Source organism: Fundulus heteroclitus, chromosome 20, assembly GCF_011125445.2.
Source record: "Fundulus heteroclitus isolate FHET01 chromosome 20, MU-UCD_Fhet_4.1, whole genome shotgun sequence".
Classification (NCBI taxonomy): Eukaryota; Metazoa; Chordata; class Actinopteri; order Cyprinodontiformes; family Fundulidae; genus Fundulus; species Fundulus heteroclitus.
The window spans coordinates 9,638,767-9,655,458 of NC_046380.1; the positions used below are offsets into that span (position 1 = coordinate 9,638,767).

The 16,692-nt window shown below is 37.9% G+C and overlaps 1 protein-coding gene across 1 annotated transcript; it reads right to left on the minus strand.

Annotated features, from left to right (window-relative positions):
* Positions 1 to 13,094: 13,094 nt before the first annotated feature.
* LOC118556633 lies at positions 13,095 to 16,127 on the minus strand. Its single transcript, XM_036124588.1, has 3 exons — positions 15,407 to 16,127; positions 14,460 to 14,616; positions 13,095 to 14,363 (listed from the first exon to the last, which is right to left on the minus strand). Exons 1-3 carry the CDS (start codon positions 15,963 to 15,965, stop codon positions 13,571 to 13,573), a joined length of 1,509 nt encoding a protein of 502 aa, XP_035980481.1. The 5' UTR covers positions 15,966 to 16,127; the 3' UTR covers positions 13,095 to 13,570.
* Between the last annotated feature and the right edge of the window lie 565 nt (positions 16,128 to 16,692).

Sequence of the window (16,692 nt, forward strand, 5' to 3'; positions counted from 1 at the left end):
ATTAATAAAAAAAGAAATGACTGAATTGGAAAGCTGAATCTTGATGTCAGTCTTTGGCCGAGGTGGAAGATAAAACATCTAAGAGGTGACATGGACATTTGGGTGAAAGGAGGGTGGGGTGTTTGCTTTGGCTGTGGGCAGAAGATAATTATGCTACTCCAACATGCAGCCAACTAGAGCGGCACAATTCTCGAATTATCAATTTCAGAGATTTATTGTACAGGTGTACACAAACAACCTCATAATCAATAGGTTATTAAAAAAGAAAAATAACGAAATGTGGCACATGTACCTTATTTCAAGTGTCTAAAATAGAAAAAAAAATGGTTTGCCTCTCCTCTGGTTCTAAATGCAAGAAAATACTTACAAATTTTGAAGTGTTAGAAGAACTTGAGGACACTAGTGATTGTTGCTTCGGAAGAAGTTGTCACGGACAGAAGGTCTATTAAGATTTTATGCACTTGCATCAACATATTTTAAATCCCTGAAGTCAGCATAACACATTCTATTCCAAGACACATTTAAGTCATATGTAAATTAGGACTGCCACTTATCAGGGAGAGCAGCTATGTAGTTGCATAAGCAGAGGTGCCTTAGGAAACACACTAATTTGTTGCACAGAAGAATAATGAAGCAGAACGGCGGTTAAAACAGTACACAAGTCATGTGAGCTGGGCTGAATTGTCTGTGTATAACTAATGAAGTGACAAAGTGGACAATGAGCACCGAGGGAAGATCCACATTTATCCGTTTTCCCACAAGGGGACTCAACAAGAACTTAGTGAGGACTTTGCTAAGAAGTAGGTCATGTCTAGATAGAGGTGAGCTCCCCGAAGCTGTTGGAAATCATGATTTATTGCGAGTCATTCAAAGGCCCTCTCTGCAGTGACACAGTTGATGACACTGTAGGTAAATCTGATATATGGGCTAAAAAAAGCATTCTGGCTTTATAAGCAGCAGGGAGTGTCTGGTCACAGAGAGGATGGAAGTTCATACTGTAAGACAAACAAAATGGACAAGGAAGGAAATATCTGCTTATTTCTAATATACCGGAGTTCCTCAATGGGGCCAGAGAGTTGGGCCTTTTAATATAACCGCACAGAGTCAAACAAATGAGCTCCTCTCTGAGCAGCACTTGCTTTGATTATGTTTAAAAGACTTTCTTCTTCCCACAAACTAGAATTAATGACAAGGATATTCTCTCTTTTATCATTGAGGCAGGTTCGCACCAAAACTAATATGAGAAACAAGGGAGTGTTCATCTCCTTGAGATTCCCCTTTGGACCGCACAAACTATATCTCCTCAGAACTGATTTGTCAGCGCAAACCACTATTAAGATTATGATTAAAACCACAGACTGATAAACTAAGAACAAAACCTACTAAACAAGGTTTTGCAGACTCACTCTTCAGGAAAAATATAAAAATAAATAAAAAAAACTTTCCATCTTCGTGTCTGGCCTGTTTATGACTCACATGACCCAATTTCTTCTTCAGTCATCCGCCAACATTGCATTTATTTATTATAAATGCAATGTTGGCAAATATTTATCACAACAAAAAGTGCCTGAATATGAATGTTAAAGTTTCTTTATTTCTAAATATTTTTGCTGTTGTGTGTGTTTGGCTGTTGGTATTGGGTATTTGTTGCAGATTTTAATACATTATCCTGTAGCATTTTAATCTCTTATAAACAGCTGATACCTATGGCTGAAGTTCTTTTATTCAGGAATCTATTAACAGCTGTCAAAAAACGTCTGGATAATGTACAAGAGGATGAACCCCTCTGGAGACAATGAAAAGGTCAATGGACCAATATTTTGATTATAGCAGAGGTGGGAAAAGTCCTTCATTTGGAGATAACAAGTTAGAATACATCCACAGGGAGCCAAACTCTGTATCCGCACAGAAAAGTCTGAGCGTAAAGATGAAGCTGCACCAAACTGAAGGACCCATAATGGGTGTTGCAATACCTATACCACGCCTGTGAGCGGTACGGTAATGCATCCACAGAAGTAAAGAAGGAAGAAGAAAGATGAAAAGCAGGGTGAAAACTGTGGAGGGTTAAAGGGGACAAAATTAAATACATAAATTTATCACGGAATAAGTAAATGTACCATGAAATAATGAAATGTAAAATGAAATAGATAAATGCACCAATAAATGTCCCGGTAAATAATTAAATGTACCATTTCTTTATTTAATACATCATTAAATTATTGAATGTATCATTAAATGTACCGTGAAATAATGAAATGCTAAATTAAATAATTAAATGTGCCATTAAATACTTAAATATATCTTTTAAATTTAAATGACATTTAAATAATTAAATGTCATTTTTGTTAAATAAATTCATTTAAATATACATTTTATTACTTAACATGAGATACTACATTAAGCACGCAAAGGAAATAAGTAACAGCATGCAAAAGTATTCCCAATCTTGCTGGGTTTTTATTTTCCTTACACCCTTTCATTTACTGAACATGTCTATTTTGTCAACTTTGAAGATGTTATTATTATGAATAAACACAGAGGACAAATAAACAGAAAGCCGTGCAACCACTTAGCCATTTTATTCACCGTGCAATGAGCTACAGAGGAAAAAGCGGTGACATATTGTGATCTAAATACACATTGTAAGCGCGGCAGGGAAGAGAAACGCAACGCAAGTATGGGTTGGAGTCCTGACCTGGAGACCTTTGCTGCATGCCATTCTCCTTCTCTCGTCACCCATTTCCTGTCCAGCAACAGTCAAATAAAGGCAATTAAAACAACAAACTAAAAAGAAATAAAAAAAGATTTTGTGATTGCATGGAGATCCCTGGTGGAAAGACACAGTCCCAGTCAAGATATAAATCAAGACTTTACCTTAATCACTTTCCAGGTTTTTTAAGACAATTTGTGTTATCTGTTAAACTAGACACACTTGATGCTAATTGGGAGCCAATACAAGACACAATTTATACAATAAGAGCAAATCTAAAATGCTTCCAGATATATTTATGGTGCCAAGTATGCGGGGGTCTTTACATGAATGCATTTCTAGTTTAGACATTACAGACAGGCAGTCTTGTAGACAGCTCAGGGGTCCGATCAGCTAATGACACAGTGAACCGTAATGCTCTGAATATCCATTGAGCGGAGCGGCATTGTTGCTAACCAATGTTAGCAACTTACACATTTTAACTGATTTTTGTACCACATAAAATCGGTCAGTAAGCACATCAGTAATGATATATAAGGTGTACCGGATTATAAGGCACACAATCAATTTTTGAGATAATTTAAAGATTTTAACTGCGCCTTATGGTCTGAAAAATACAGTACTGCTACAATTATATACACGTTTCAATTAGAATTCATGTTTTTTGTATCACACTAAGCTTTCTAAGTTGTTAGTGTCATGTGACAATTTCTTCAATTGATCGCTTCCCTAATGTTCCACCAAGACTGATGATATGCAGTAGCTGCAGCTGCATAGTATTTACTATCTTTCTTTAAATACAGGGCTTAATTTTTTGACAGTATGATTTGATTGTAAGTGACAAAATATGGTTTATTTAGTTAAAAGTAAAAGTTTATATGTCATTGTATTTCTTTGTGCAGAAAAAACTTGACTTTGTGTTTTGACAAAAGTAAAATTACAAATTTTTATTGTGTAAACACAGTCTTCTGTTTAAAATACAAATACTTTTAATATATATGAAAAACTGTTTTGTATAAAAAAAAAAACCCACTGATGTAGAGGAATCGGTATAGCATTTCATCAAATTTTAACCAACCTAGTAGCTTGCAGATTCAAATGCACAATCCATAAAGCGGCTCCTTTTTCTATACTTCATTTGTCCCCTTAAGGTCTCAGTTCATGGAATCACAGCAACAAAAACATAAAAAGGTGAGAAACCACAGTTTTTTCATTTCAAAATAGAGAAGATATACAAAAAAACTAAAGGATTGGTAGATGAAGTATAATGGTTTGTGATACCATCTATATTGCAAAAATCAAAAGGCAATAAAACAGCTTATTAGGCTATAAGCTGAGGTGCTGAGCAAAAATCAAAAATCTGCTGTGGAGAAAATTGGCACATTTATGGAAACCACACAGCATCTTTTGTCAACAACTTAAGCACACCAGTCCTCACTGATGGTCAATTAGGCCTGAGGAATAACAGGGGGCAGTCTGCTTTCTGTGGTAAGCGCAGCCAGAAGCTATGCTCGTAAAATTGACATATTTCAGCCTCCTAATTACCCACCACCATCTGCATCACAGGAATCCTGAACATTGAGCTCTGACAAACAAACATCACAAATAAAGCCAAGTATATATTTTTGTTCAGTGGTAGGATCTCAGATGAAATATTTTGGTAAATTAGGTAAAGAGTTTTGTTAATACTAGTCTATTTGTAGTTTGAGACAGGTTACCCATATATATTATGTCATAGCTTTTTGTTTAAGCATGGTAATATCTATTAACAAGTACAATGATTTTAAAACAAATCATTGTATGGAATACAGAAAAATTCAATAATATTTGTAAGCAGACGATCCATGAGTCAGTGAAGTGTGTACTGTTTTTCTTTAGGGCAACTGAAATAATGTATTCATACATTTCTAGAAACACAACATGCAAGCCTGCTTGACCCTCTCCAGTACGCATTAAAGGTGTCATGACATCACTGTATAAACCATTTCATGTAGCTGATATTGCTGCATATGTAAATAAAGAATTTCATAAAAAAAATAATGTCACCATGTGGTTTTTTCAGGCCATATGTCTCTCCTCAGTAAAAGGGTTGGGTGCAGTAATGATGGGCAGCTCTACCTAGTTGTGGTCAAACGCGCCCCAACACCCCGTCCCCCCTTCCCCCCACTATCCACACCTCCCTTCTTGGCGCAACACTCCGTTACGAATACATTAGTATGGTTTTATGTCTAGTGGAAGTGTTTGTGTTGCAGGATGTCAGACAGGCAAGGCCAAGCTGACCAAAGGCTTTAACCTGCCGGTGCGATTGCACATAGTGGGACTGAAATATACTGAAATAACCATTTTGTAGCAGGGACCCAGCTCTTCACCGCGGTGACTGTACGGAGAACTGGTTCTCCCGGGCAGCGACAGGAAAAGCATGCAGCTGGCAGCGGTTAAAATTACAAATACACTTTTCTTACATTTGACAGCATATAGAAATTAATAAAACTGTATGACAGTGTTGTGGTCGTCACCTTCGATGTTGGTACAGAAGGTGTTTTTTATCCTTTTGTTCGAAAAGCCTGACTCGAATTCCCCCACAGGAATCCATCGTCAGTAAAGCCCGTTCCCCATGACTGAACTTCAGACACTCTTCTGTGATTCTCTTGTCATTCAGGAGTGAGTGGAAATGTCATCAATATTTGAGCACCCTCGGACATATCAGCATTGCTTTTTAATAAATGCTGTGAAGTTAGTTTGAGGTTGAAAAACCCAACGGCTTCTGCGGTGACTGCCTCCTGTTTGAGCCGATACAGGGGGACTGATCTGATTTAAAGAAGCACTTCTCAATTTTTTTGTCACGCCCCCCGCCCGGAAAAAAAAAATCATCCCCCAACCAAAAAAAAAGCAAAAAAAAAAATAAATCTCCTCACAGTTCGCTACGACTCTGAACGGGTTAATTTTTTCCATGACATAAAAATGATGTTAGATGTAAGCAGGCTATACCTCTGCATTACATTGTATCCTTATGATATTTAAATAAAAATAATAATATATATATATATATATATATATATATATATATATATATATATATATATATTTAAATTTAAAAAATTATATATTTAAATAAAAATATATAAATAGATAGATAGATAGATAGATAGATAGATAGATAGATAGATAGATAGATAGATAGATAGATAGATATAGATAAAATCCAAAAAAAAATTAATAAGAACATGAAAAAGCTGAAAAAGCTAAGTAAGTCCCCAGCTATGCATAAAAATGTTGCTTTCTTACTAGTCTAATGCAATAATCTAATTACTTTGTTCTAATTAGTTGGAGGTGGGGAGAAAACTAATTAATCGAAATAGAAGGCTTTACATCACCACTTTGTGTTAATCTTTAGTCTTTAATGTGTCTGTGTGAGTGAATTGAGTTCAATAACATTCTCATATATATATATATATATATATATATATATATATATATATATATATGTGTGTGTGTGTGTGTGTGTGTGTGTGTGTGTGTGTGTGTGTAAACCTGAACTAAGTCCCTGTATTTATAGAACTAAGTCCCTGTATTTGTAGATAAATATCTATTTTTACTTTCTAGAAGAAAAAGTTAACACACGTACCACTTTGTGTGTTAAATCTAAATTAAGCCTAAACATATGTTCACATTGCCAGTCTTTATCCTTTCAAACGATTCTGTGGCAAGTTCTCAAAGCAATGCCAAGGAGTCTAGAAAGTGGAGCATTTCAAAGCGTGCACTCTAAAAGCCAAACAAGTCTTACAAAATTGTTGCAAGCACTCCCAGAAATGAGTCTAGGGAGATGATCTGATTAAGTGGGAAAACGTTCAGACAGCATGAAACCTAATGAATCTCAGTCATATAAGTTATGAGTGCCAATGCGTTTTCCTGGCTTTCTATGTGGAAATTATTGTGCTGATGTATATTACCTTCCATGGATTCAGTTCAGGGAATACTCTCAAGGAAGCTCAGAAGCATCTGAAGCCAAAGAAGTAAAGAATTTTTGAATTCAAACTTTCTTGAGGTCTCACCTTTCTTTCTGTGATTTATCTGCTGGGATCAGACATCTCTGGCATACTGGCAATGTGATAAACTGTTACAATACGGATACTTAATGGTGTTAGGAGTGAATGAATAACCGAAATCCTCTCTGGTCATTAGATTGTATTTATCAATGAGTAATCATATAGTCATAGCTGTTTGAATATCAAGGTTTTGTCATGTAATTCCAATTGAAAACCTTAATTTTTTGATAGAAAACATACATTATGTCAGTACAATTCCCTGTGTTGGGAGGCAAAGAAGGACACATGGACATTAGGATAGTTTTGAATACTTCCTGAAGGGAAGGACACAGTGTGAATACACTTGAAGGTGAGCATTACCTAATAGCCACATTAGGGAGCATTCAGACCAAGTAACACAACAGTGCCACTTGAAAAAGAAGGTATTTCTGTGTTTGTTTGTACGTGAACTGTATGACACAACTTTGTGATGATCCCTTCTGTCACAACAGGATCATTATCTAAGAGCAATGCAGCATACTGCTGTGACTCACAATTCAGACTGGCACAATCGGGTCTTCGTCTACGTCTTACCACGATGAGCACCTCCACCACATGGTTTTATTTTATTATGTGACAAAGAAGAGGCATCTGTCTTGAAAAAAAAATAAAAACATCTACATATTTGGCTTGCTAGTCCACAAATTGACAAACCAAAACTGCTAACCTCGATGGCTGCTGCTGCATTATTCCAGCAGTGACACAGACAGATTGAATGTATTTGCATCTGTCATACAGGCAAGTCTCTTCTGTAAAGTGTATTCCCACAGTCTCTGTTTATTATCTGAGTCAAATCAGACATTACGACGGGCTAGAGTTTCTTTGAAAAAAAGCTGTAAGTAAGACATTAATACAGCAGGCGGTGGAATGTGGTGTACAATTTCTTCTAAGATTTTGTCGTTTTTTGTTTTTTTTGTTTTTGCTGAATTGGGAAATATTTTCAAAATCAGTTCTACTTGAAGAAAACTTTAGTACTGAACTTGATGCAGCCGTACAGACTGCACCTCTAATCTTTTGGATATTCTCAGTGAAAAAGTTAGCAAATCTTTTGCAGGCCCCGGTGGAATGGAGTTCAGATGCCACAGTCACAGAATGTTTGTTAATCTGTCGACTGTGGCAAATAAGACACAAGCATTATTAATGCTTTTGCTTATGATCTTATTGAGCTTATGCTCATTAAATTCGATGGCAGAAGGTAACTTCAACTGATAAGTCTAGGCAGTTAACAAGTGACATGTTAATTCTGTAACCCTATTGTAATATGTTATAAACTTTTTGATCCGGTGCTTATCTATTGAAAAGATCACTTTACTCCAGGCCACAATTTCAGTGAAAAAACTGTTTTATTACAGCTTTATGGTTAGAAAATAAATTTAAAACGTTGAAAGGTTTAAACTCAATTAAATTACTATAAAACCAGTGTTGCTAAATCTACACATCATAGGCGACTTTAGGCTTGTTTTTTGCCTAAATTCGCTTGCAACTTTTGTAAGCACGGGTTGAGGTTTTTTAAGCTTATTTTTGAACGTGAATTTACTTATTTGGGCTTGGCTTTTTTTTTTTCAGAAAGACCCTGTTTTCCTTGTTATTGCACTGCAGAAAACGTGCTCTTCAGTGGCCTGCTCGCGTCTCTGTGTCACAGACAGAATGAGCCAACTGAAATACCCCCTCACTGTTGACAAAGGAACAGTGAGGGGAAATGCCTTAAAAAATATATATATATTTATACTGATTAGAAGCAGCCTCTTCTTTACAGTGAGGTGGGTCGCTTGTTGGGCTTCTTTTCAGCTTGTATTCATAGAGCTAGTCACTTGTTTATCTCGCAAGATCCTTCAACGCTGATCACAAGCCTGCCTAGTGATACAATAATACAGTAAAGCCTGTATATAGAAATGTTGCAAAATGCATTATTTGGCCAACTCTAATGCAACGCCATATTTTGGGGCAAAAGCCTTCATGGTGTGCTTTGACAACCTTTTTAGATAATTGTTTCAGGTGTTTTCAAAGGGGAACTCTGACCTTTTTGGGAGAGTTACCAAAATAGCTGATGAGCAGAACGCCTTGGCAATATTAAAACTTCTTTGATTTTTGCTTTTTTCAACAGAAACAGAATATTAAATGGAGTACAGACTCTTGAGCAGAGCAGACAGCATAAGAAATATTGGATGTATGTTCAGAGTTTCTTCCTTTACATTTTTTTTTCGAACTCATTTTTTATTCTTTGCTTATGCACAAGTAAATTGTAGCATCAAATGCCTAAAGAGGTTGAGTGACAGAAAGGCCTTAGATTTCGGCAGGACTGGATATGCTCCATAGCTCGCAGGTGCTCAGATGAATCACTGCAGAGTCTGAGAGTCTGTCAGCTCTATGGAGAGCCTCCCTGCTGCTTTTGTTTTAGTTCAATCACAAGTCCTTGAAGCTGACTAACTGCTTTCATCCTGCTGTAATGACTGAAGACACTGACAAGGAACAAACAAGAGAAAGGTGCACGTTCCTAGTTTGTTCCCCGTAAAATAAATACACTTCATCACATGGACTCTTGAATTATAATTAGTTGACATAGGTGGATAAACAAAAAAGAAAAATGCTGTCTATAAAAAATAATCACCCGTCATGAGGACTAAGAAGCTTGCTTTGCGCAACAGTGCTTCTGTACACAACCGACAAGAGGCAAGATTCCTGAAAATTTTGTATTTGCTGAATGAAGTTTACAAAAAAAAATATTATTCAGTGCAACAATTTCTTTTTTTGTTTTGTTTGTTTTGTTTTTGGTACGCTTGTAGTGATAATTAGTTGTGTAGAGCATGAGTTAATTGTTAAAAATAGGGCTCAAGTGTAAACAGTTATTTCACAGCTCCTAATGATGATATGAAAAAACCAAGAAAAATCCAATTTAATAAATCCACTGCATTCTAGAATAAATTACAAAATATTTTCCTGGGTTATAATGATATTTTACTGCTAATTTTTTACAACACCACCACGCTATATATATTCATAAAACTGTGAATTAGTTCCAGTAAATAACAATTTTAAAGGCCAGCATGCAGAAAAACATTGAAGCGGAAATAATCAAAATGATTATGCAGAGGTTGAGGTCACACACCTAATCTATTTTTTTTATTCTCTTTCTGATTTATATATTTAGCAGACACATCATGCTATAAAGCTATAACACATCAAAACCTACATAGCCTTGTGTGAAAAGTGACCCTCCTCCCCCATTAATACATAACTTAACTGTGGTTTATCAGAATAAGAATCAACTTTATTCGCCAAGAAATCTGACATCAGATTCCAACGCTGACATCGTGTGAAAGCATAAAAAAACAAAAAAAAAAACAAAAGTGACAGTAGGGGGGGAGTAAGAACAGGAGCAGGTTGAACAGGAGATTACCACCCCCAGCAGAATCAATGGCTGCCCTGACTGTGTTCATCAGACACCACATGGGGGTTGAAACTGGTTTTGTGTCGGTTCATCTTTGCCATCAGGGCTCCTAAACGACAGCCTTGCCTGCAAGCTGATTTCTTCACAAACAAGCAAGAATCCATCTGTTCTTACTTATGACTTAACCATTCAGAACCAAATCAAAATGGGTCAGACCAATCACATTGCAAACGAAAACAAACATGGCAGAGGAGGCACGCATAGCTGCTCCTATCATGTCTGTTTTGTCAGAATACCCAATTGTCATGAATGTCATGATCCAAATAATTGAGCCTTTACTGGCCTTACTTGTCGTGGTTTCATATGGCAGCAGCAGCAGCTTACAACATTTTCATTTCAAACCATGATTGGCTAAAACCAACCGTTGGTAGGCAAGCACTAGGTTAGGCCATAGGCTGAAGCTCAAAATGAGGCTAGAAATAGGATTTCGCTCCACTAACCTGGGGACTACTTTTCGACAGCAGTTTTCCAATCTTAAATATGTACTCGAGCTGGGGAAAAAAGTTCTCCATGGGATTCCTGCCAGTATTTGAGAAAATGGGTGCCAAAGGTGGCAGTTTACCCAAAAAAGTGACAAATTTGGGTCTTCTACCATTTTCAAACCCTTGTAACTTTTTTATTATTCAGGCGTTCGGACTCAAAATTATGATTCCTACAGACATTCATACTTACTCAGAGCTTATAAAGCGGCAATGTTCTGCGTGCTTTAAGTAAGGAGTTATTCTAAATGAAAAAATACACTTTTTAACAATTTCACAATTGCCCATAATATATCTTTATTGCACATGAAAACTGCAATTCTTTGAATTTTCAATTGAAAAACTCTAATAGCAAGATCTCCTTTTGTGTCTGGTTAACTAATAACTATGAAAAGTGGTGTGAATTTTATCACCTAGCACAGTGATTCCCAACCTGGGGTCCGCGCCCCCTTAGGGGGGGCGCCAGAGATCACAGAGGGGGCGCAGAGCTTTCTCTGCTTTGAGGTGATGAAAATTATGGTTGTGATCATAATTAAAAAATCTGCACACCCAAATTGATTTTACAATATTTATAAATTGTATTAAATATTTTGGTCCAAGGTTGAATAATTTTGGTTCACGCGTGTCAGTGCAACATCCGGGTCCCGCGGATAGGCAGAAACAGTACTGTTCTTGTCTACTACATGACAAAACGGGTGATTTAGAGCGTACTTTTAGTTAGTTTATTTTTCTAAACAATGCCTACGACTTGTTGTGCTCCCGGTTGCACACAGAGGCATTCCAAATCGTTGGATGTACGTTTCTGTCGTTTACCGAAGGAGGAAGGACGAAGAAAGAAATGGATATTTTCAATGAAAAGAGCGCAGGCAGACACTCCCAATGGACTGGGGGAGCCATCATTCTACGACAGAATTTGCAGTCTACACTTCATCTCCGGTAAATACAACTTAATTCTGCTCTAGTCATTGTTCTACTTAAATAGCGGCGGAGGGGAGGTGGCGATCGCTACACGGGGCCGGGAGAAGCGGAGTCGATGCGCTGCAGCCGCTGTCTGGAGCAGCAGACAGCGGCTCCATTACGCCCCCTGTTCACGCGCGCTAGTACGTCTGTGTTTACGTTGCAATGTCGCCCACACACCCACCCATTTTAACAAGACAAAAACACCAAAATAATCCTTTGTATATGTCGCGGTACGGAACCCTTGGCCAGCATTTCACAGACTCGCTCCGTCCCTTCAGGCTTTTGCTGTGTGGATCTGGCTATCTGATACCATCAACCATCAACTTACTCTTAAAACGATCTTGTGATACGTTATCTAAAAAAGAAAAATACGTGGAGAACTCGTCAGCGACACACTATCAACTGTAGTTAAAGTTGTAAACTTCATCAAAGCTCGCCCTTCTAACAAAAGACTTTTTGCCCAGCTGTGCGAGGACAAAGCGCATCAAACACTGCTGCTACACACCGAGGTGAGGTGGTTGTCGCGTGGACTCGTGCTTGTGTGTTTTATTGAGCTATAAGAAAAAATTAAAGAATTCATCCAAGATCACAATCGGCCACTCTTTGAACAACTGACTGACGCGTTTTGGATCAAAGCGGCTTATCTGGCAGACACATTCACTTTGTTCAACGAAACAAACAAGCGGATGCAGGGGCCAGAATCGAACATCATGCTTTGCAAAAACGCCCTGGATGCTTTTGTGCGCAAACTGGAATACAGAGTCACTAAAATGTCAAAGGGGGACTTGCAGCATTTCCCGCTGCTGCTGAAACAGTCTGGTGGCGCCGTGCGTGTGTCTTTGCGCACAGAGTTTACGCGGCACATGAACCTTCTCCGCGATGAGATTCAGAGCCGCTTTGCCGACATGGACCAGTATTTATCCAGAGAATCGTGGGTGTTGGAACCCTACGTTTCCACCCTGAAGGACGTAGAATACATCGGCTGTGAAGATGAGCTTTGTGACCTTCAAGCTGATTCCGTGTCCAAAAGATATTTCCAGGAAAACGGATTTAAAAAGTTCTGGATTGCCAAAGGACACGCTGTCGCTCCCACACTGGCCAAACACGCAACAACCAGGGTTATTCTCCCATTTAGTACTACATGCCTGTCTGAAGCAGCTTTCAGCGCGCTATTAACAATAAAAACTAAAGTCAGAAACAGACTCGATGTTCACTAGGACTTTAGACTGGCTATCACAACAATCAAACCTGACATCGCATCCCTGGTCAAAAATATGCAAGCTCAAGGTACCCATTAGTAACTGAACAAATAAGAAGTAAAAAAAGTTGTAAGTTTAGTACTGGTTTCTGAAACTGTTGTATAATTTTATTTTTTAAGCCAGTAGTTGAGTGTGTATAATCACATGGGACTGTTTTTTTTTTTTTTTAGTTTATACTTTATACATGTTTGTAAATTAGAACTGGAAAATATATTGAAAATGTGGACATGCTCATGAAAGTTAAGCTTAGGTTTGAAGTTTATATGTTAGCTCTCTTTTTTGGAGTTTGTAGTATATCAAAAATAATAAGAACAAAATGACATAGCTGCCATTTATTCTTTATTTTTCAAATAAATAAATGTTCATTACAAATCACTTTAATCTTTTGATACGTTTGTGCGGCCCTGTCTAAGGCTTGGGGGTGCTTGGCTTGTCTTGGACTTCAGCAGGGGGGGCTTTAAGAAATAAAGGTTGGGAACCACTGACCTAGCAGACCAGTTACAATGTTGGAAGCAAAATTTTACACAGCTAAAATTTGAACAGTGAAAACTAGGCACGAAGACATTTCTGTTTTTAAACAATGACTTTTGTTGGACCCAGCAAGAGATGTTAAACTTTTTAGGATCACTTCAGGTTGTTACGACTTCAGAATTACAATAGAAAATAGTGTGATGGGTGGTACCCTTCCCTGATGATGTTTCCTCTCCAAAATCTACATTGTCCCACACTAGAACAGTAAAGTTATTACTGGCAAACCCTTGTGGGAGATCCAAACCTCTGGACAACTGAAGCTGAGCAAGACTTGTCTCAAAACCTACAACAGATTCCCAAGATACACAGTGACCAAGTTTACTCACCATATGTACAACCTGAAATGACCCTGTCAAGTGGTGCAGAGTTAAACTAAGTGTTAGAGATTTTGGGGTTTGATTTCTACCTTTTGAGGATAAATAAATAATATCTTGGCAGATTGACAGTAAACGAAGATCAACCTCCTCCGATACATTAACCATGTTAAATAATGTCAATTCATCACTTACACCTATGCACCAAGCAAGCAAATTATACAGTTCAATTGGCACAATCTTTCTAGCTGAAGAAATATTTAGATCCTCAGATGTAGGAGGCCAATTGGCACTCATTTTAGGGGCACTCTTAACTGCTTGTTTAAGAATTATACCTGCACTATAAATGGTTCTGGTATGGTCTCGTTGTGCTGCATATGTATGACCTTGCTGAACTGTCTCTCCACCACTCGACAAAGTCTCTTGCGATCCTGATGACTCAGTTTCAGTTGATGAACCCTTGTTGAGAAGTCCTGTAGCTTCTGTAAAAACCATTTCACTCAGGTTTTTCCTCAGAGGCTTGTAGAAATTTAGTTGGGGAAAGTCTTGCCTCAGTCTTTTCTTCAGAAGATCTGATCTGTGAAAAAGTTACAAGGAATAATAAATATATGCTGATGTGAATAATATCAAAATCTATTAATGAATCATAATTCTATTAATGAATCATAATTACCTGTAACTTCCATGACCATGGTGTTCTCGTATCATTTTCTGGAACAGGGAAGAGAGCTTTTTCATCCTGAAGAGTTCCTGTTTTTTAATCAACTGTGCCCGAATTATTTTGTCACAAAATTCTGTGTACAGTGGCATACTCCCAGGCTTTTGGCATCCTGTGTGAAACAATGCAAAATACAGATTAGTTAAAATGCTTTTCAATCTTAAAATTAACAATGACAGAATATCTCATTCAATAAAATTTTATGGTTAAAATGTTTTATGTAAAACTGCATCCAAATGTTTATTCTACATTATTTACTACAATATAATTTCTCTATAAACTGGGCTTCATTTGTAAGAATAATCAACTTTCAAAAACGTTTAACCCCAGAATGTAACCCTACCATCAATATAAGGTTCACTCTCAAGTATTTGTATTTCACATATATTCTACTTGAATTATCTGAAATTCACCTTTCATCACTTGTTGTAGCCACCAGAAATCTTGTACATTCTTTGTAGACCGTTTGTGGTACCGCACTTCAATTGCGACACAATCTTTTCCACGTACATCCTTGAGGATGGATTCGTCCATTTTCAGTTCAGCTGCTTTAACCAAACTCCCTAGCAAAGAGAGAGTTAAAAAAGTTCAATCATAAACCAGCTGCCAACAAATAATATAAAATACATTTTCTCTGTTTTATGAGACTGAACTGGTAGTTGGGTGACAAATTTAAAATCTAACCATTATTTGACAAATTAATGAATTGCCTATCATCACTTCAAGTTCATAATAATGCCTTTTATTATTATTGAGGCCCTACACATAGCCTTCATACGCCTTTTTCATAATGATATGAGCAGGCTTGGGCTGGCACCAATTACACATGCATTTTTTTTTATTACTTTTGCTTTTGGTTATAAGCCACAAACAAAGATGCAGTCTGCAAATTATCTACTCACCAGCATTTATAGTTTCTGCTTGGACCAATTTATCTTTCTTTGTCATGTGTCCTTCTTTCACAAAGCGGTCAAGCCTCTTGCAAATTATACAGATAGCAGGAAGTACATTGCCAGACCTCGATGATTTAGTCGTGGATCTCAACCGTTTTGGCGATGGTGGCCGGCTAGTCGTGGACGTGGTTGTGGAAGATTCGTGATCAGAATCAGAACCATTGTTGTCACCACCAGATGCTCCCCGTTTTTCTGCTAGTTTTTCAGCACTGGCAATTCGTTTCTTATGGATGAAACGTCTATAACAAGTTGGATGAAAACCAAGTTTGTGTACCTCCAAGAAGCCAGGAAGACTTTCGTCTGGACAAGCCAGGGTTGACGTGGAATCATCATCATTGTTATTTTTGGCGAACTCGTCATCGTGTACACATACAGCCTCCGCCAACGTGCGGTCGATTCTGTCAATTTCTAGCCACTTACGGGCACATACAACCAGCTTCTTCCAACGAACAACTGTTAGTGGCTGTGTCCGTTCTTTGTCCACCGATGATATGTGTGTGTGATGCATGTATAATCCTCATTTTTCTGGCGTTTTTTGTCTGACCCAACGGGAATACGCGGCTCCACGGGAGAGGCCATGTTTGTTGTTGTTGTTTTCTTTCCGCTCGAAGTGCGAGAGCGTACCTGAATGACGCGCTCTGATTGGCTAACGGCTAGGCGGCTTGATTCGAGTGTAGATTAGCGGTGTGATTACGGTGTGATCAGGCTACCGATATAGTTACACTTTTAAGTAATTACTGTAAAAATACTGGCGCAAAGCGATTGGAGAACTTTTGGTTATGGGCTCAAAATTCACTTAGGATTTTATTGTAGGTGTCATTTAGTAGTCCCTAAATAGGTGGAGCGAACCTGAACGATACAGGCTTCAGCCTATGGCCTAGGTGTTGCTTGGTCCAATCAGCTCGAAAAGTTCTGCTGAATGTCCTTCCTTTTCCCGAACAGATTGATGGGAGCGGATCCAGATTGATAATGTGTAGAACGGAGAGCGCTACAGATTATCTACCTGGTTTGCTTGGTTATTTTAGAGCCAACATGAGGGTAAATGTCTGAATAAACAGTGACCAGGATGAGTTGGATCTCCTTAAGTCCACAGTCACGGGTTTTGCTCCAGTGGCAGTGTGAGCTGGGTGAGTTTGTTGGAGAATGTCAGGGTTGATTGTGTTATAGGCCGGACTGAAGTCTGCAATCAGGATCCTGGTGTATGTCTCCGGTTGGTCGAGATGGCGCAGGATGAA